The following is a 19484-nucleotide window of genomic DNA, read 5'->3' as shown; positions in this document are numbered from 1 at the left end:
TAACTCGTAAAATTATATCACCAAATCAATTCTATGGGAATAATTGCAAACAAAAAACTAGATGGAAATTAGGTGGATGTGATTCAAGTGCATGTTTGTTGTGATCCCATTTGTAATAAATTGTCTTATATATGATAACTCAAGTGCTTTAAAACCATATTTTAATCATTGGAGATGTCGATCAACTCGTGAATCTCAAAAATGAGATACTTATATCTCCCAAAGGAAACTCAAACACATAAACCCTAAGTCGCTTAAGTAAAATTCTACGCATAGTCGTTTTCCTATCTATTCAAAATTTGATGAAAGATTGAAAAATTGACAAAGATAAGAAGCTTAGAGTTCCGTCTTTCTTTTTAGCCCGAAATCACAATCTCCGAATCTGAATTTCCCAGTTTTGTGTATTATTTTACAAGTAAATTGCATAACTAACACATCTATGAGAAAAACTAAAGCATGTGAGATATATAGAGAAGATGGCTTAAATCATCAGAAACAGTCATTAAATAAAACAATGTTGACAAAATAATACTTCTAGGGATAAACAGTAATTAACTTTATTGTTGAGCTAGTATGAACTTTATTGTTTGTGACACTTCTTTTGCTATTACTCTTATTACTTGACACAAGTCATATGATATATCATTTATAGAAGGAAAAAATAACTTTGAGTATTTCATTATGTAATAATTCATACCATTTTTCTTTATTATGTATCAAATTATGCAAGATGTGCTAATTATTGATGGACCTACCATTTTCAGTTATGAAATACTATGTTTTATTTATAAGGTGTCGATAGAATGTCATTTTTAGTTATTATTACATGAGGTATTCTGTTTATTTCTCTATGGTTATACTAAAAATGTCATGTTATCCAATTTATTTTATTTTTATTTTTAATGAAGCATGTCATAAATAGAAACGTTTATAAACAAATTATAAAATTACATAATTGACGATGATATGCTATTAGAAAAATATAACGAGTGAAAGTTTTACCCTTATAAACCGCAAGTGCACATGCAAAAACAATAATATTTAAGAATCGAATCTACGAAGAGTCGGAGACCAAAATAATACACAATAGACCTATAAAGAATTAGATTTGGCTAAAATAAAATAAAAAGTTACAGGAACTCATGTGAAATTTCAGAAATAAAATTATTAAATTAAATAAAAAAATTAAATAAAATAAATATAATATTTATGAAAAATACTGAGAATAGAGAAATCATTAGGGAGTTCATATAAAAACAAGTAAATTAATTGTAGAAGCATTAAGATTCATTTTTCAGTTTGAATTACTAAGGTTTAATTATCCTGCTCTCGCACGTAATAATTAACTATTAATAATTAACTATGAGAGATAATTACTTAAGCACTAAACTATCGTTTGTTTTAAGTAAATATAACAAGCTTTAAGAACCTAATTCAATAAACCCACAAAACACAATAACATTAATTTTTAGTTGGCTAGAGAAGTTTTGCCTATCTAATAATAGATCTATCAATTCAAGACCACTTTTAGTGGCTTGAGGAATTAGATCATGGCTAATAGTTAAATTGGCCTAATTTAACTAAAGCTTTAAGAACAATTAAATATAGAGAACTAGAAGAACAATCCATAAAAAATATAACTTGTAAATAAATTTAAACAAACATCCTTTAAAAATCTCTAAACTCAATGATGGATTTACTCACACATGACCAATGTACATGTGATCATTATAGAAGATTAAAGATCAAGAGTTTGAATAGAGATTCAAAGGGTTTTAAGAAATCTTTAAACAAAAATAATGAAAGAAGAAGAACATCTTAGAAACTAGAAAAATCGTACATAAATGTACCTTTGCGGCTATTATAGAATATTTAGTATTTAATTATTTATAAACAATGGGCCGCAGTCCTAAAAAGAAGAAAAAACAAAATTTTACAAAAACATAACCGATCGGTTTAAGGAGATAACTGATCGGTTTGCGGCATCTTATGTACTGACAGGTACAATTGCTTAACCGGTCGGTCTGATTCTTCATTTTTCGTTCTTTTATTTTCTTCTCTTTACGTGTTTTGCTCTATTTTCTCCTCTAAACGCCTAGTCTTACAAAACATGTATAGAAACATAAAAAGACTCAAAAATATCGAAAACTACATGTTCTCGACAATATGTCATACTAGTTAAATGATAATTTCCTAGTTAAACATCTAAATCGATCAAACTCTGAAACCCTTTGTAAAAATATCACAAAATTGCAAATAAATAAATCGGAAAATGTTTTGAGTAAAAAGATATTTTGAAAATATGAAAACACAGTAAAAATGATTTTAAAAGTAATATACTCCAATGTTTTTAATCAATAAAAAAAAAACACTAAGGATCTCTCAAACCTTGCTATCAGTATTTTTGTAACGTTCCGACCGCCACTTTTCTCAATGGCCCACGTCTTTTCTCGGTTCGTGGGCCCACCTGTATCCGACGGCCGGTCCGCTACGTCCGGGAGACTTTAAAGACTTGTTACCGACCCTACAAATTACCACATGATCTTTTCCCGTGTTTTGTCCTCACTCACACGGTTCCGACAATCACTTCCCAGAAGGTCACCCATCCTGAAATTACTTCAGCTCAAGCACCCTTAACTGTGGAGTTCTCTCAGGACGTTTGACCGAAAAGATAAGTGCACTTTGGTGGCGTAGGTGACCAAATCAATTCTTTTAAACCTTTTCGCATGCACCACCATATTCCTGAAACCGGGATGTTACAATTTTTGTGTAATCTGGAGCTAACACATCAGTCTTTCTATCTTTTAATATAATAAGATCATTTTGTTAATATGATCTAGCTTAAATGTTTTACAACATATGAGCGAACACTAATTTGGCAAAGATAATGGCAGTTTTAGATGAGTACAAATTTGGATTCCCATCAGACGAGTTAACAACTGTGTCAAACAAATGGTGGGGAAGGCCAGGGAAAGGTGGACGTGAAGATGGTGGAGGAAAGAATACCGAAGATGGAGATGTCAAAGACTAAGCACCTTCTGAAACGCAAAATTCTGGAGTCTTTATTTTAATTGGTTGAATTTTTTAAATCAAATATTAAAGGGTGATTTTGTTCAATATACATACTTGTAAAAATAATTAAGAATATAGCATACTAAATAAAAAAAATGTAGTAAGTAACCATGAGAAGTAGTGATATGACGAAACTAACCTTGGAAGAAGGTTAATTGATTTTTTAAATAATTTTTTCACTTTTTATCCCATTTGTGAATTACTCCACATTTATTGTTTGAAAAATTAAATAGCAATTTATAAAATTTATAGAAATAAAACCTAGTCTTTTTTCTCTATATATCATGATTCGGATTTTTAAAAATAGAAGTAAACTTATAAAAATAAAAAATAAATTATAAAACTTGATCTAAATAGATACAACTAAAATAGTATAGAATTAAATAGAATAGTAATAAAATACTACATATAGTGGTGGTGGTGAAATACTATACCTTATAAAATACAAAATAAGAAATTCAAACGATCAAGTTATATGTACGCTAAAAAAGAAATATTATAATCTAAGGGATAGAACATTGAAAATTCAACATGCCGAAACATTACATCTTAGAAAAAATATAACATAGAAAATTTAAATTGTTGAATTAAACGCACCAAAACTATCGAATTATTATACCCTAAGGGATACAACATAAGGAATCCAAACTATCGAATTAAACGCGCATCAAAGTTAGATTACATAAATGCATAAATGAAATAGTATAAACTTAAATGACATAACATAGAATAGTATAAAATTGATGATAGAGAAAAAAAAAGATAAAACTACATAGAAAATGATATGACATATGAACAAAGGGTAAATTAGTATATATTATATGTTATACACATAATATTGTATTCAACTTTTTTTTAGGTTAGTTATTGAATTATTAAATTTTTTATGGTCATACACCCTAATTTCTCAATATTAAATGATATTTTCTAAAATAAAAACGAAATATTTTAAAATGTGTGTTTTTCAAATATTAAATGATTGTTTTCAAAATCCAAAAAAATATAAATAAATGTATGTTCTTAATTTCAGAAATAAATTGACAAGTGGAAGTTCGGTGTAGTGGGACCCACTGTTCTCCGTTTTTGTATCTCTCCACTCGATCTGAGAAATGGGGTCTTCTTCTTCTTCTTCTTTTTCTTCTCAAATCTTCAATGGCGATTTCTTCTTCTTCTTCGTCCTCCTCTATATGTTTTAACTCCACTCGATCGCACACAGCTCGCCTGATTTCATCTCCCTCGCGTCTCTTCCCAGTCACCAGCTTCTCCCCTCGCGCTCTCCTTCTCTCCGATAGACGATCTCTCCTATCTTCCTCCGCCTCTCGCCACCGTCTCTTTCCTCTCTGCGTTCATGATTCTCGAGGTACATATACTGATTAGTACCATTGATTGTGGTTTTGCAAGTGTTTAGAAGAAATTGGGGAATTTATCAAAATTTGTGTTTGATTGATTTTTGGTTTAGCTGCTTTTGTGCTAATAGTTTGTAAGAGGGCCTGAATAGCAGCTACTAGTATTAATTTACATTGATCTCTAACCATTTAGTTTGGTGGACAACAAAGTAAGTAAGACATGTGGTTCCAAATGCTTTTATTACCCAATTTCTTCTGGTTACAACTCTAGTCTACTTCCACAACTTAGCACAAACACCAACAATAATGGATAGGTAGATGCTTAGGTTGACATGAAAATTTTCAGTTCTTGTTGTTTCGGTTATTAGTATGACACTAAGAGTATTTGAGTTTTGAAATCCTCCCTCACGTCTCATTTTTCTATGTACAGCAGCTGAAGTTACAGAACGATCATGGGAAGACTCAGTCCTCAAAAGCGAAACGCCTGTGCTAGTAGAATTCTACACAAGTTGGTGCGGTCCATGTCGGATGGTGCACAGGATTATAGACGAAATAGCATTGGACTATGCCGGAAAACTAAATTGTTATGTCCTGAACGCAGACAATGACTTGCCGGTGGCTGAAGAGTACGAGATAAAGGCTGTGCCAGTAGTTCTGATTTTCAAGAACGGGGAGAAACGAGAGTCCATCATGGGTACAATGCCTAAAGAGTTCTACATTTCCGCCATTGAAAGAGTCTTGAACTCATGAAGAAGGTAACATCATTGATGAAGAAGACCTCTCACTACCACTTTGATCAAAGATATTGTTTGGTTAATATCTCAATTGAGACCCAAGAAATAGTCTTCTTTTATACTCTTGTGAATATAACTGTTGGGTTTGTGGAAAGATTGATCAGAGAATAGTGAATACATATATCTTCCTTATATCGATTTTTATTACATACTAGATCAATAGTTCCAAGCTCTAGATAAAGACTGTTGGTTTCGAATTATGATAGCTTTCACAGATTCCGTTTGCTTTCAGCTTCTTTGATTACCCCAAGGCCCTTCTCGCTACGTGGATGAAATTATCAACAAGGCTGAGCCATGCTTGACGAGGAGGAGATTCAAAAGACAGCAAGACAAGAAACCCTACAAATACAGTCACATAGGCCACTGTAAGGCTCCAAAAGAAGACTACCATATCAAACGCAGTGTCTTCATCTTCAACATAACTACAGCTCCCGTTGGTGGGTAGTCCGCACAGAATCGGATTACCTACATGACAGCTTGAACAAGTTATTCCAATAGAATACGAGATATCATTACATAGTGATAAACTCGCTTGAAACCATTAATTAGAACCTCAATCCATGACTGTTCTAAATTCTTTGCCTATAGTAGTGATTAACTGTTCCTATCATTCATTCCCGAAGAAATATTTAATACAAGGCGTAGAATAACAAACCTTTCCGGCAAGGATGAATGAAACCATCTCCATGGTGACCCTCTGGACATGAGCACCGGTGCCCTGAGTTTCCACCGGGAGTGTCAACTTGTGTACATACGGCATTTTTTGAGCAAGTTACGTTTCTGCAATCTCCCTTGAGCCACCAACTTAGCCGAACTCGCTCCAACTCTAGAGCGATACGTGCGTCCATGCCAACGGACTCGAACGCTATCGACGAGATAAGTAATCGGCACGAGCTCTGCCTCAAATTCTCCATACTGAAAAACTTTGTATTCCTCTCTAGAGTAAAACAGCTAATGGTTCCTTTATCATCGCAACTTTCCATTTCCACTAATCTCTCCAACAACTTCTGCTTGATCAAACAACCATCGGTTGGGCGTGTGCAGTTTCCCATGAGAAAATTTGTTCGTCGGTGAAGGAGTGTATAGCTTTTGAAAAAGATTGAAGATGAACTTGAATCGCTGCGACTTCGCACGGATGTAACGGGTAATGACATTCCCCTTTGGAGGAAGAAAAATGATGCTTTCAAGAGCAAGTTCTACTCAAAAGATACTTGGCATTTGATCTGGCAAGTCAAGCCAAAGTGTTCTTGGTATAAAGGAGTATGGTTCCCTAACTCCACTCCCAAGCATGCTTTTATCACTTGGATTGCAATCAACAACCGCTTAGCCACGGGAGACAGATTAATCAAATGGAATGCAAGTTCAAACGGAAGTTGTGTTTTATGTGTGCAAGGAGTAGAGACAAGGGATCACCTTTTCTTCTCATGTCACTACTTCTCCCAAGTTTGGTCAGCTCTCGCTCGTGACATGCTAGGCAGCAACTTCACGGCAAGATGGGAATCTCTCCTACCATTACTCAACGCTCCATCAACTCCACGGCTTCACTTATTTGTGTTGAGATACGTGTTTCAGCTTACAATCTATAGCATTTGGCGAGAAAGGAATGGACGTAGACATGGAGATACTCCGACGCCAGCATCCAAACTAACTCGCTTGATCGACAAGAACGCTAGAAACCGGTTGAGTACTTTGGCTCAGTCGGGCTCGCCGGTATACGAAGGTGGTTTGCGCTACTGGTTCCACACCCACAGCCACTAATCTCCTTCTCAGTTTTTTTAAAAGTTATATGAACTGTTTCATCTCTTTGAACTAAATGATGCATTATTTGTAAAACAGTTTTTTTTTTTGGTGAATACAATTTTACATTCATACCAAAAAAAAAAAAAAAAAAAAGAGTGTATAGCTCCCCGAAAAGTGGTTTCACGTTCTCAATCGCCCGATTGCAATCGCGCGGTATGCTGACAAATATACTGTCTACCGTCAGATTTTGGACGGAAAAGTCCCCGATCATCGCTAGACCCGACCTGGAGCAATTGAACTGGATCGGACAACCTTGTGAGAACCCGAACGGGTAAGGCAGAGTCAATCGATCGCATGTCCCTATACAACGAGCGTTGACTTTGTTAATGGATCCTCCGATAACGATCATGACAAGAATCAAATTTAATCCATGAGAAAGCATCCTCTCGGACTTTGATCGAATCAATTTGAACATTCATCACCTTCGATGCATCTCTGTCCCTCTCTCTGGCCTTCTCTTTCTCTTGCAAGCAAAAATAAATAGAAATTAACTTTTCTCCGACCAAGAAGTCGATTGGATCTTCGGTTAACTGACCGAATATAGAGACACGTACCATTTTTTTCTTTTTCTAAATTGTAAATATCGTTAATATAAAAATGTTGGTTATACATCGAGCTCAACCTATACAATTGGTATCCGAGCTAAAAACAAGAAAGCAATACATTTCAGAGTTGGATTTGTGCCAATCTTCAATGCATCCAGAGGCTCATAAGCGCTGTGAATCGCTTCGCTTATTCGTTCTCCTTGCAATTTCCATAAAGATAACTGATGGCGGGATAGTAATTTGGTTGTAAAGAAGGTTGTTGAGTTGTTTACAAATGACAGATTGGGCAACAAGTTTCCTGCCTGCATTGAAGAAGCTATTTTGGGGAAGTATGCGCTGTTTCTGTCTCCTTCACTCAACCATGTAACCCTGGATCTCTGAAAAAGAAGCTTTCCTTGGCTGTTGATAGAGTTCTACATTTCCGCCATTGAAAGAGTTGTAGACATAATTTTTGAAAATTAAAAATGTGGTATTTTTTAGCCCTAAAACTTGCAGGTTCTTTCCCTTAATATGTTTTCATCCCAACATTTAAAATTAGAACTATAAAAATAAAAACCTAACTTGTACCAGTTTCATCTTAGAAGATTTGATAGATTTTATAATACAAATTAAACTTAACAATTTTCGAGTAGTTTGTATGATGTTTGCCAAATCCTCATAAAAGTATTTCATATCATTAGGCCATTTTTTCAAGAGGATTATTAAAATAGAACCAAAAATGGCATATCAAACGAAGGAAAAAAAAAGAAGAAAAATATAGTGGGTCAAATTCGTTGTTCTTTGGACATGATAAGCAATTGTTTATTTTCTTTTTTCTACTTTTTTTTCTAAAAAGAAAAGATATTTCAAGATCGAGAGTAAAAAATATTTGCCTACTTTGACTATCTTAATCAACGAGTCAAATTCGTTGTTCTTTGGACATGGTGAGCAATTGTTTCATTTTTTTCTACTTTTCTCTACAAAGAAAAGATATTTCTAGATCGAGAGTAAAGAATATTTGCCTATTTTGACTATCTTAATCAGCAGGTCAAATTCGTTGTTCTTTAGACATGGTCAGCAATTGTTTCTTTTCCTATTTCTACCTTTTCTATATAAAGAAAAAATATTTCTAGATCGAGTGTAAAAATTATTTGCCTACTTTGACTATCTTAATCAAATGTAACTTGAGTATAAAAAGATGGGATACTAAAACTTTAAGTTCATTTTATAAAATCTTCATAACTACTAGTATTAAAAAAAAAATTCATAATGAGTTGCTCATCGGCATTTTCCATAATATTTAGTGTAACATTCGTGGTTTTTCTCTTTGGCGGTCTTTGCAAGGCTAATAGTGTGGTACAGGTGGACATCATTAATGATATTGGTTCAAATATTCAATTGGGACTACACTGCAAATCAAAGAACAAAGATCTCGGATCACAATCTTTAGCCCAACATCAACATTGGGGGTTTAGAGAAAATATTAATTTTTGGGATACAACTCTATTTTTTTGTCATTTTGTATGGGAAAATCAATCTAAATGGTTTGATATTCTTGTAGCTAAAGATATAGATATATGTGAACATCTTCCGTGTGTTTGGAGTATAAGACCTAGTGGTCCATGTAGATTAACGGGTAAAGAAACATGTTTCCCATGGAAGTAATGTAATATAGGAATAAGGTTGTTACAAGATTTCATATCTATAAAGCTAAGAAATAAAAATTATTCTTATTATATTTTTTTTGAATGAATGTTAAATTTATTCACACCAAAACAATACCACTGTTTACATTAAATGCATCCTTTTTTGAATTAAATTGAAAGATTTTGATGATGAAAATTAAGGGAGTGTGTGGACTCGTGTCCCAAACCAAATACGGAGTGCGTCCTCAAACTGTGAGTTACCATGATGCTTGAGAGTGCTTAATCTGTTTCAATTATAAGTATGACACTAAGAATATTTTAATTTTGAAATCCTCATGTCTCATTTTTCTATGTGCAGCTACTGAAGTTACAGAACGATCATGGGAAGACTCAGTCCTCAAAAGCGAAACGCCAGTGCTAGTAGAATTCTACACAAGTTGGTGCGGTCCATGTCGGATGGTCCACAGGATAATAGACGAAATAGCATTGGACTATGCCGGAAAACTAAACTGTTATGTCCTGAACGCAGACAATGACTTGTCGGTGGCTGAAGAGTACGAGATAAAGGATGTGCCAGTAGTTCTGCTCTTCAAGAACGGGGAGAAACGAGAGTCAATCATGGGTACAATGCCTAAAGAGTTCTACATTTCCGCCATTGAAAGAGTTTTGAACTCATGAAGTAGGGAACACTATTGATGTGAACTCTCACTACTACTTTGATCAAGATATTGTTTGGATATTAAGAATCGCTCCATTTCGATATGGTTGATATCTCATTGAGACTCGAGAACTAGTCTTTTGTCTTAAATCTGAACCTCTATCTTTTCTTTTTTTCTTCTTTTATTCTCTGTGAATATAACTGTTGGGTTTGTGGAAAGATGGCTCAGGAAGTATTGTGAATACATATATCTTCCTTCTTCTATCGATGATTTTAGTGTTCTATAATTTTGTTTCTTTCAACTTCAGTGATCTCAGACTTCTAACGATGCTTTTATAGTTAGAGCTGTTGTTGCTTCATCCGCTTCTTTAGCATTTGATATAGAATTCGGCGGTGGAGATGGGTAAATAAACCGTTCAATGGACCGTCTCTCAAACTTTGTTTATGACGGTAAATGGCGGGTGAGCATAATATCCGAACTCGAGGACCTGACCGAAACCAATGTGAAAAACCCGATCATAACCTGTATTCGAAATTGTAATTACCCGAATGGGTCCTAGATCTCAAGATCCGAAAACCCGAACTCGACTCTGAACCCGAACATACCCATAATATATTATTACTAATATTTATATTTTAAGATTTTAATAACCTAAGTGTCTAAAATATTAGGATTTTCGGATATTTTTAATATTTTTGGGTATTAAACCTACTATTGATTAAATATGGGTAAAAACTATTCGAAGCTTTTAGATATTTTGGGTATTTTTTAGTAGTTTTGATAAATTTGGAAACAAAATTATTGATTTTTGAAAACTTTTGGTAACCCGAATCCGAAATATTTGTATCTGAAATATAACCCTTTAAAAAAAAATAGTAACCCTATAAACCTAACACATGAAATATTTGTGGTATTATTAGAGTTGTAGACATAAGTTTGAAATATAAAAAGTATTTTTTAGCCCGAAAAGTTGAAAGTTCTTTCCCTTAATCTGTTTTCATCCCAACATTTAAAATTAGATCTTTAAAAATCAAAACCTAACTTGTACCAGTTTCATCTTAGAAGATTTGATAAATTTTAAAATACAATTTTTACTTAATATTCTAGCAAATCCAGTTTATTATACCGCTCTCATCACCCACAAACACCGAGATTGTATGCCTCCTTAACCTGCCAATAAATTGGTAAGATTTTCAGTAAGATAGACGCATAATACTTATTCAAAGCTTTAAAACTGAAACCACCAAGAAAGAACTTGCTGACCAGATAAACAAAACCTCAAGATGTTTACCAAATCGTCATACAAGTATTTCATATCATTAGGCCATTTCTTTCAAGTGGATTATTAAAATAGAACTAGAAATGACATATCAAATGAAGCGAAAAAAAGAAAAAATATATCGCGGGTCAAATTCGTTGTTCTTTGGACATGGTCAGCAATTGTTTATTTTCTTTTTTCTACCTTCTCTCGAAAAAAAGAAGATATTTCTGGATCAAGACTAAAGAATATTTGCCTAGTTTAACTATCTTAATCAACAGATCAAATTCGTTGTTCTTTGGGCATGGTCAGCAATTGTTTTTTTCTTTTCCTTTTTCTACCTTTTCTCTATAAAGAAAAGATATTTGGAGAGTAAAGAATATTTGCCTACTTTGACTATCTTAATCAATGGGTCAAATTCGTTGTTCTTTGGACATGGTCAACAATTGTTTCTTTTCCTTTTTCTACCTTTTCTTTATAAAGAAAAAATATTTCTAGATCGAGTGTAAAAAATATTTACCTACTTTGACTATCTTAATCAAATGTAACTTGAGTATAAAAAGATGGGATACTAAAACTTTAAGTTCATTTTGTAAAATCTTCATAACTACTAGTATTAAAAATATATTCATAATGAGTTGCTCATCGGCATTTTCCATAATATTTAGTGTAACATTCGTGGTTTTTCTCTTCAGCGGTCTTTGCAAGGCTAATCGTGAGGTACAAGTGGACATCATTAATGATATTGGTTCAAATATTCAATTGGGACTACACTGCAAATCAAAGCACAAAGATCTCGGATCACATTCTTTAGCCCAACATCAACATTGGGGGTTTAGAGAATCTATTAATTTTTGGGATACAACTCTGTTTTTTTGTCACTTTGTATGGGAAAATCAATCTAAATGGTTTGATATTCTTGAAGCTAACAGAGATAAAAATATATGTGAACATCATCCCTGTGTTTGGAGTATAAGACCTAGTGGTCCATGTAGATTAACGGGTCAAGAAAAATGTTTCCCATGGAACTAATCTAATATAGGAATAAGGTTGTTACAAGATTTCATATATATAAAGCTAAAAAATAAAAAGTATTATTATTATTATTTTTCTTTTGGATGAATGTTCAGTTTATTTACACCACAAAAATACCACTGTTTACATTATATGTATCCTTGTTTTGAATTAAATTGAAAGATTTTGATGATCAAAATTAAGGGAGTGTGTGGACTCGCGTTCGAAACCAAATACGGAGTGCGTCCTCAAACTGTGAGTTGCCCAGATGCTTGAGAGTGCTTACTTTGTTTTCTGAAGAGGTTGTCAATGTATTTGAGCAGCTGGTCGTGAGAAGTAGGAAGCTCACCATGTCTATGTTGGTTCCGTTCTCTCCATAGTGTGAATAGACACTTGAAAGACATATCGCAGAATGACATGAGTCCAAGCGGTGAGTGTTGAGTCCGTAGCAAGCTGCGACAGAGCTGGGAAGCTAGATGTGTAGCGTTGGAGCAAGAGTTGACTGTCCCCCGAGGCAAAGTGGACAGTCCCATGAGGCGAAGTGGACTGTCTCCCGAGGCGAAGTAGACTGTTTTCCGAGGCGTTTATCTTGGCTCTTGCCCATGAAGTCTTGACTTAGGACCCGGGGTGCTTGAGGGTTTAGCTCGGCCCTGATCACAGCGAATGTAACCCGAGCCATTTACTGATTTGGCTCGGCTTTCTTCATTGTCATACATATGATCCCGAGGTGTTTCATGATTGTCAACATTTGGCTCGGTCTCCTAAGGCGGGTGAAATCCGACCCCAACAGTTAGCCCCCCCAGCTCGTTGACTTGGGGAACAAGTGTGACAAGCTTCACGAACGAGCTGACCGAGCCATCAACTTCCGTTTCGAGCTTCCCTTCAAATGGTTGATTGCCGAAGCGATCTATCTTTCCTGACGTTTCCTCCTTGACGGTCATCTTCTTCGGCGTTTCGTCTTCTTCAACATTTTTCCTTTTCGTCGTTTCATCTTCTTCGACGTTTCATCTTCTTTTGCGTGTGATGGTTGGATTTCTCTCTCTCGAGAAGCGGAAACGTCTTTCGCTAATTACCAAAATTTACGCGGACGCGACGCATCTCACCGAGCTCACGCGCACCCGACGCGCCTAAAGTCTCTATAAATACCAAGCTCTCAACTCATTTCACTATTTTGCAGTCCTGAAGCAAAAACTCGAGGTTCGCTCTGTTCTCTCTGAACTTGATTTTTCTTACTTTTTGTTTTCTGTTCTTCATTCTGTTCAAACGCCGCCGTGAGTCGGGTTCGATTTGATTTTTTCGATTAGCAATTCTTTGTTTTCCCATCAACATCTATCTTTTCGAACGGTTCTCCCGAGGCAAAAATGCTTTCCGACTCAAGTGATTCGGTCAGACGCGACGATTTTCCTCCAATATTTAAAAAGAAGATGGTTTGGAGTAGCTCCTCGACTGATCCCGAGGCAATTACTTCGGGATCGAACAATGTTTCGCGCCAGGACAGCGATGCAGAGTTGTCATCCCATAGCCAAGAATACCCAAGCCGTTTCGTTTCTCGGGAAGATGCTCTCGCGGATGTGGGTCGGGACCTGGATTTGCCCGAAGAGTCTGATGAAATGCTTATGAGGAAAAACCATCGCCAACCTGCGGTAGGCGAAGCAGGATGTTCTAAATGGCTAGATATGCCCGAACTGCCTGTTTTTTCCGAGATTAAGGAAGAGGAAATGTACTACGATCCCGAGGAGAAAGTGTTAGAGTACATATATAGAATATGTACTCTAACAGAAAGCACAACAGCTTCAACTAGAGCTTCAGACGCAAACTGCGGAGGCTCAAACGAGGAGAAAACAAGCCAAGAAGACGAAGAAACCTGACCCTCATTGTAGTGACCCTCACTAAGGGATAAGCGGCCGAGCGAAATTTGTCGACGGAAACCCAAAGAAGAACTTAGAAAGAGTAAGAATTCACTAAGGATGGGAAACAAAAAGATTTGGTCGAGCAAAATCAGATTTGGACAAGAAAAGATTAAAGTCGGACGTATCTGGACGTACCCGGACATATCCGTACGTATGTGGACGTATACAAATGTATGTAGACGTATCCAAACGTATGCGGCTGTATCCAAACGTACGCGGACATATCCAAACGTATGCGTCCGTATCCAAACCTATGCGGACAGATCCAAACGTATGCGGACGTATCCAAACGTATCGCAAGGCATCTATCGGTCGATCGGGTGATTCCGTACCGAATTTGTCGTACTTCTGATGAAGAGCGAGATGAATGAACCTAAAGCGGCGACTTCCTTCTTTTTCCCTTCTTCTTATTCTTTCTTTTTTGTTTTTATGTACGAATTTATGCATAAATGGTTTTATCCAAAACATTGTTTCTTCTATCAAGTAAATATACGAGCTATTCCGAATGGTTTCTGTTCCGAAGCGATTTTTTTTTAAAACGTTAAGCCAAAAAGAAAAAAAATTACATAGCCGAATCAAATGTTAGGTACCAGTGTTTTAAGATAAATGGGTTTTAGTATAGTAGACTTGAATTCTCACGGTTGCGACCCGATCTAATTCAGCCAATAACCAGCATTTAGAAATGAGCTGGGGCACCAGTGTTAGGAATAACTGGGGTTTCAGAAAACTGAATTCTAGCCTTCTCGATAGATTATGTCTCGAATACTTGTATAGCGTACTGTGACCGAAGCGGTGTAATGAACACTTGCGGAAGTGATAAACCAGTTCGTGGGTGTGGCCATCACCGAAGAGAACTGTGATTTACGGAAGTTTCAAAAGAAAAAACTCGAAGTATGATAGTTTTAAAGAGTGGGAGTATAGATATACGGACCCCACTCCCTCCCTCCTTTTTTATGGGGGGGGGGAGGGGATAGCTGAACTCATCCGAGGACAAGCTGTCTACGTACCCATTTCAGGGATCAAGCCACCTCATAGTTCAAGTTTTACGCGTATCTTAGGTTTTAGCGGTAGTATTTCCTTAGATGCATGGCATTCTAGGATTTTCGTATTGTTTTGCCCATTATGTTGATGAGTTCGTACACACAGAGACGAACGACTTTTGATATCGCATAAGGTCCTTCCCAGTTAGCTCCTAATTTTCCTGCATTCAGCTCGACGGTATTATGGAAGACCTTACGAAGCACGAGATTTCCCTCGTGAAAATGTCGATGCTTCACATGGGAGTTATAGTACCGAGCCATTGCGTTTTGGTAGTTGTGCACATGGACTAAAGCTATGTCTCTTCTTTCGTTGATCAGGTCCAGTTCGTCGAGCATTATCTGGGTATTGACTTTTTCTTGCTTGGGAGACAGTCGTCTTCATATCCCTGGTACTTTGACTTTGGCAGGGATTACACATTTCGTCCCGTACACGAGAGCGAATGGAGTATCTCCAGTGGTCCGACGTGGTGTCGTTCTATGCGACCAAAGCACTCCTTCCAATTCGTCAATCCAGCGGCCTTTCTTGGCATCGAGGCGTTTATTTAAGCCATCGAAAATCGTTTTGTTTGTTGCATTTGCCTGTCTGTTGCCTTGGGGGTACCAAAGCGTGGATTTGCTGAGTCGAATCTCCCATTTGTCACAGAATCCTTCGAATCGAGTCAAGATGAACTGCGATCCGTTGTTGGTGACAATTTCATAAGGGATCCCGTTGCGACATATGATGTTTTTCCAGAAAAAGCTTTCCACCTGTGCGTCCTTGATGCTAGCAAATGAGTCTGCCTCGATCCATTTGGAGAAGTAATCTGTTAAGACGAGCACTAAGTTTTTCTGCTTAAAGTTGTGCAAAGGACCGATGATGTCCATGGAGGGGTAAGGTGATTGCTCGAGTAATTAACTCGATACACTTAACCGCTAGGTAGTATATTCGAGGTCGATCCACAAGGACCAAAGATACTCTAAGGATTTCCGAGACTTGTTCTTAGCTAAAACTAAAAAGATTGCTTGTTCGGGTTTTCAGTTTGTAAAATAAAAATGCAAATTAATTAAACGATTTAACTTCAAGATTAAAAGGCATTGGGCATTAGGGTATTTCAAAAGACAATGGCTAGCGGGATAAACGAAACGAGGAATTCATAAATGAAGAACCATTCTCAACTATGAACACAATTCTAGACTAACTCTCTTTCAAGACATTAGCCACTAAATTCGATTACTCAACTACTAAACTTTCGCATGTAGTTTCCTAATCAAATTCGCATTAACAAGTTGGTTCATTTCGTTCACAATGCGTTCTAACGTCAACTTTCGTTGGTTAGAAACACATTGCTCAATTTACATTCATTCAGGCATTCTATCGAACACTTTTGATGCATAGAGAAACCTAGAATCTACAACAGGGTGATCAATCCTATTCTAGCATTAAGAACATGTAAATCGAAGAATCTAATGATAGAGAATTCCCTATGACAATCTATTCACTAATCCATTGACTTTCTAATAAGAACCCTAAAACCCAATTAAGAGACTACTCACACATATTGAAAAGAACAACACAAAGAGATGAAGAACGCATAATTGAATTGATAAATAAAGAACAAGGGTTTAGAAATCTTCTCCAAAGTGTCAAAGAGGATGAATCTCTAGAATCCCAAAAAGCTTACAAAGAGAAGTCTCCCAAAATTGCAGAAAAAAGAAAGCGTAGAAAGAAAAATAGGTTTCTCTGGGTTTTTATACCCAAATGCAGAAAAAGGCAAATAAACCCGGTTAAGGAAAACCGGTCTGGTCGTCGAAAAGGGTGGATCGATCGATCCCCACCTGGGATCGATCGATCCCGAGCTCCTGGAATGAACACCTCTTGACGGATGAGGGTTGGATCGATCGATCCCCTCCTGGGACCGATCGATCCCGAGCTACTGGAACTTTTGGCTTCATCGTCACAATTGGGATAGATCGATCCACGCCTTGGATCGATCGATCCCCAGCTCATGGTGATCTCTGTACCATTTCTCCATTGTTTTAGCTCCGAATAGGCTCAATTACGCACAAGATGCTCCGAATCCAGCTCTAGCACCATTAACCTGCAAAGGACTCAAGACACAACCGAAAAGACGCAAAAGACGGAATTTGACATGATAGATGACTCAAAACACGGACTAAATCAAGACTCGAAACCGTTAAAAACGTAACACATCATAAGGCGAGGTGATCAAGGATAAAAGCTCGGCCGGTTGATGGATTGTCGGAGCGTGTCTTTGGTATTTATCGCATCGTTGAGAGAACTTCTGGCAATCTTTGATCATCGTCGGCCTGAAGTACCCGTAGCGCTTGATTTTGATGGCCAGGGATCTTCCGCCATAGTGATTTCTGCAGGATCCGCCGTGTACTTCTTCCATGATTCTACGGCTTCTACTCTTTTGATGCAAACTAGTAATGGAACGGAGAGGCGCCATTTGAAAAGTTCATCGTCAAGCAGAGGGTACCGAGCTGCCCGTGCTTTAAGCTTCCGAGCTTCCCATTTATCAGTTGGTACTTCTCTCTCGACTATGTAGCTTCGGATAGCTCTTATCCATTTAATGTCGCATCCATACTCGGCCTCGATGCTATCTTCTGTTTGTTGATCGTGCGGCTCGGTGAGTGCACCTTCCTAGCCTCTACTTCTCGAGCCATTAGAATGTTGTTTTCGCTGCTAACTTCGATATTCGGTTTTTCGATGAACTCGACTGGTATGACCCTTTTTAGGTTCGGATCGGAGGTCGATGCTAAAGCTGCTAAGGAGTCGGCTGACGTGTTCTCGCCTCGTGGGGTTCGTGTCAGCTCGAACTCGCTGAATTGTCTTGATAAATCTTGAGTGCGAGCGAGGTAGGCCTCCATCAGGTCGTCCCGAGCTGTGTACTCTCCATTGAACTGGTTGGCGACGACTTCAGAATCGCAGAAAGCTCTGAGCTTGTTGATTTTGAGTCACTGAGCCAACTTCAGTTCGTCTATTAGTGCTTCGTACTCTGCTACATTATTGGTTGCGTCGTAGTTTAACCAGAATGATTGCTCGAGAATTTCCCATGTTGGTGATGTCAAGCAAATACCGACGCCCGAACCTTGCTTTGATGACGAACCGTCGACGTGTAGAATTCAAGTCGCGTCGGATGGACTTTCTTGAGCATCTTTGGTCGATAACTCAACGAGGAAGTCTGCCAGGACCTGAGATTTTGCGCAAATCTTGTTTCCGTACTCGATGTCATATTCGCTAAGTTCCACTGCCCACTTCGCTGTCATTTTTCTCTCAATAGGACAGTCTCTCAAACTTTGTTCATGATGGTAAATGGCGGGTGGGCATAATATCCGAACTCGAGGACCCGACCCCGAACCCAATCTGAAAAACCCGACATAACCTATATCCAAAATTTTAATTACCCGAACGGGTCCTAGACCTCAAGACCTGAAAACCCGAACTCGACTCCGAACTCAAACATACCCATAATATATTAGTAATAATTATATTTTAAAATTTTAATAGCCTAAGTGTCTTAAATAATTGAATTTTCGGATATTTTGAATATTTTTAGGTATTAAATCTACTTTTGAGTAAATTTGGGTACAAACTATTCGAGGTTTTACATATTTTGGGTATTTTCGAGTAGTTTGGATAAATTTGGAACAAAATTTTTGATTTTTGAAAACTTCGGGTAACCCGAATCCGAACCCGAAATATTTGTATCTGAAATATAACCCTTTCAAAAAAAATTAGTGACCCTAAAAACCTAACACTTGAAAAATTTGTGGTATTATTAGAGTTGTAGATATAATTTTTGAAAAATAAAAATGTAGTATTTTTTTAGTATGAAAACTTGGAGGTTCTTTCCCTTAATATGTTTTCATCCCAACATTTAAAATTAGAACTTTAAAATTCAAAACCTAACTTGTACCAGTTTCATCTTAGAAGATTTGATAAATTTTAAAATACAATTTAAACTTAAAATTCTACCAAATCCAGTTTATTATACCGCTCTCATCACCCACAAACACCGAGATTGTATGGCTCCTGAACCTGCCAATAAATTGGTAAGATTTTCAGCAAAAGAGATGCATAATATTTTATTAGAGCTTTATAACTGAAACCACCAAGAAAGTACTTGTTGACCAGATAAACAAAACCTCAAGATGTTTACCAAATTCTAATACAAGTATTTCATATCATTAGGCCATTTTTTTCAAGAGGATTATTAAAATAGAACCAAAAATGGCATATTAAATTAAGGAAAAAAATAAGAAAAATATCGCGGGTAAAATTCGTTGTTCTTTGGATATGGTCAGCATTTGTTTCTTTTCTTTTTTTCAACATTTTCTCTACAAAGAAAAGATATTTGTAGATACGAGAATAAAAAGTATTTGTCTACTTTAACTATCTTAATCATTTGCAAAATGTA

General features: G+C 36.6%; 5 protein-coding genes across 7 annotated transcripts; 4 read left to right on the top strand and 1 right to left on the bottom strand.

The window, feature by feature from the left end:
* Positions 1-4183: 4183 nt before the first annotated feature.
* LOC9322036 (thioredoxin M3, chloroplastic) lies at positions 4184-5822 on the top strand. Of its 3 annotated transcripts, none has more exons than XM_021033634.1 (3): positions 4184-4432; positions 4849-5173; positions 5445-5822. In XM_021033634.1, the coding sequence occupies exons 1-2, from the start codon at positions 4225-4227 to the stop codon at positions 5166-5168; spliced, it is 528 nt and encodes a 175-aa protein (XP_020889293.1). In that variant the 5' UTR covers positions 4184-4224; the 3' UTR covers positions 5169-5173; positions 5445-5822. The 3 variants fall into 3 exon arrangements, with proteins under 3 accessions (XP_020889293.1, XP_020889294.1, XP_020889292.1); XM_021033635.1 differs by having other exon boundaries at positions 5428-5822; XM_021033633.1 differs by lacking the exon at positions 5445-5822 and having other exon boundaries at positions 4187-4432; positions 4849-5346.
* On the bottom strand, positions 5449-7050 carry LOC110230478 (wall-associated receptor kinase-like 14). The gene is made up of 2 exons (XM_021033632.1): positions 5868-7050; positions 5449-5677 (listed from the first exon to the last, which is right to left on the bottom strand). The coding sequence occupies exons 1-2, from the start codon at positions 6364-6366 to the stop codon at positions 5454-5456; spliced, it is 723 nt and encodes a 240-aa protein (XP_020889291.1). The 5' UTR covers positions 6367-7050; the 3' UTR covers positions 5449-5453.
* Positions 7051-8805: 1755 nt separating this feature from the next.
* On the top strand, positions 8806-9215 carry LOC110230477 (S-protein homolog 20-like). Its single transcript, XM_021033631.1, has one exon. The coding sequence runs from the start codon at positions 8806-8808 to the stop codon at positions 9199-9201; it is 396 nt and encodes a 131-aa protein (XP_020889290.1). The 3' UTR covers positions 9202-9215.
* A 156-nt stretch (positions 9216-9371) lies between these two features.
* On the top strand, positions 9372-10199 carry LOC110230143 (thioredoxin M3, chloroplastic-like). The gene is made up of 2 exons (XM_021032141.1): positions 9372-9386; positions 9459-10199. Exons 1-2 carry the CDS (start codon positions 9372-9374, stop codon positions 9858-9860), a joined length of 417 nt encoding a protein of 138 aa, XP_020887800.1. The 3' UTR covers positions 9861-10199.
* A 1407-nt stretch (positions 10200-11606) lies between these two features.
* Positions 11607-12287, top strand: LOC9322035 (S-protein homolog 20). The gene has a single exon (XM_002885923.2). It carries the CDS (start codon positions 11733-11735, stop codon positions 12129-12131), a length of 399 nt encoding a protein of 132 aa, XP_002885969.1. The 5' UTR covers positions 11607-11732; the 3' UTR covers positions 12132-12287.
* Positions 12288-19484: the final 7197 nt, after the last annotated feature.

Source organism: Arabidopsis lyrata, assembly GCF_000004255.2.
Source record: "Arabidopsis lyrata subsp. lyrata unplaced genomic scaffold ARALYscaffold_3, whole genome shotgun sequence".
NCBI classification, from domain to species: domain Eukaryota; kingdom Viridiplantae; phylum Streptophyta; class Magnoliopsida; order Brassicales; family Brassicaceae; genus Arabidopsis; species Arabidopsis lyrata.
Note: the sequence above shows the minus strand (reverse complement) of the source record. Positions and strands in the feature narration are given on the sequence as shown.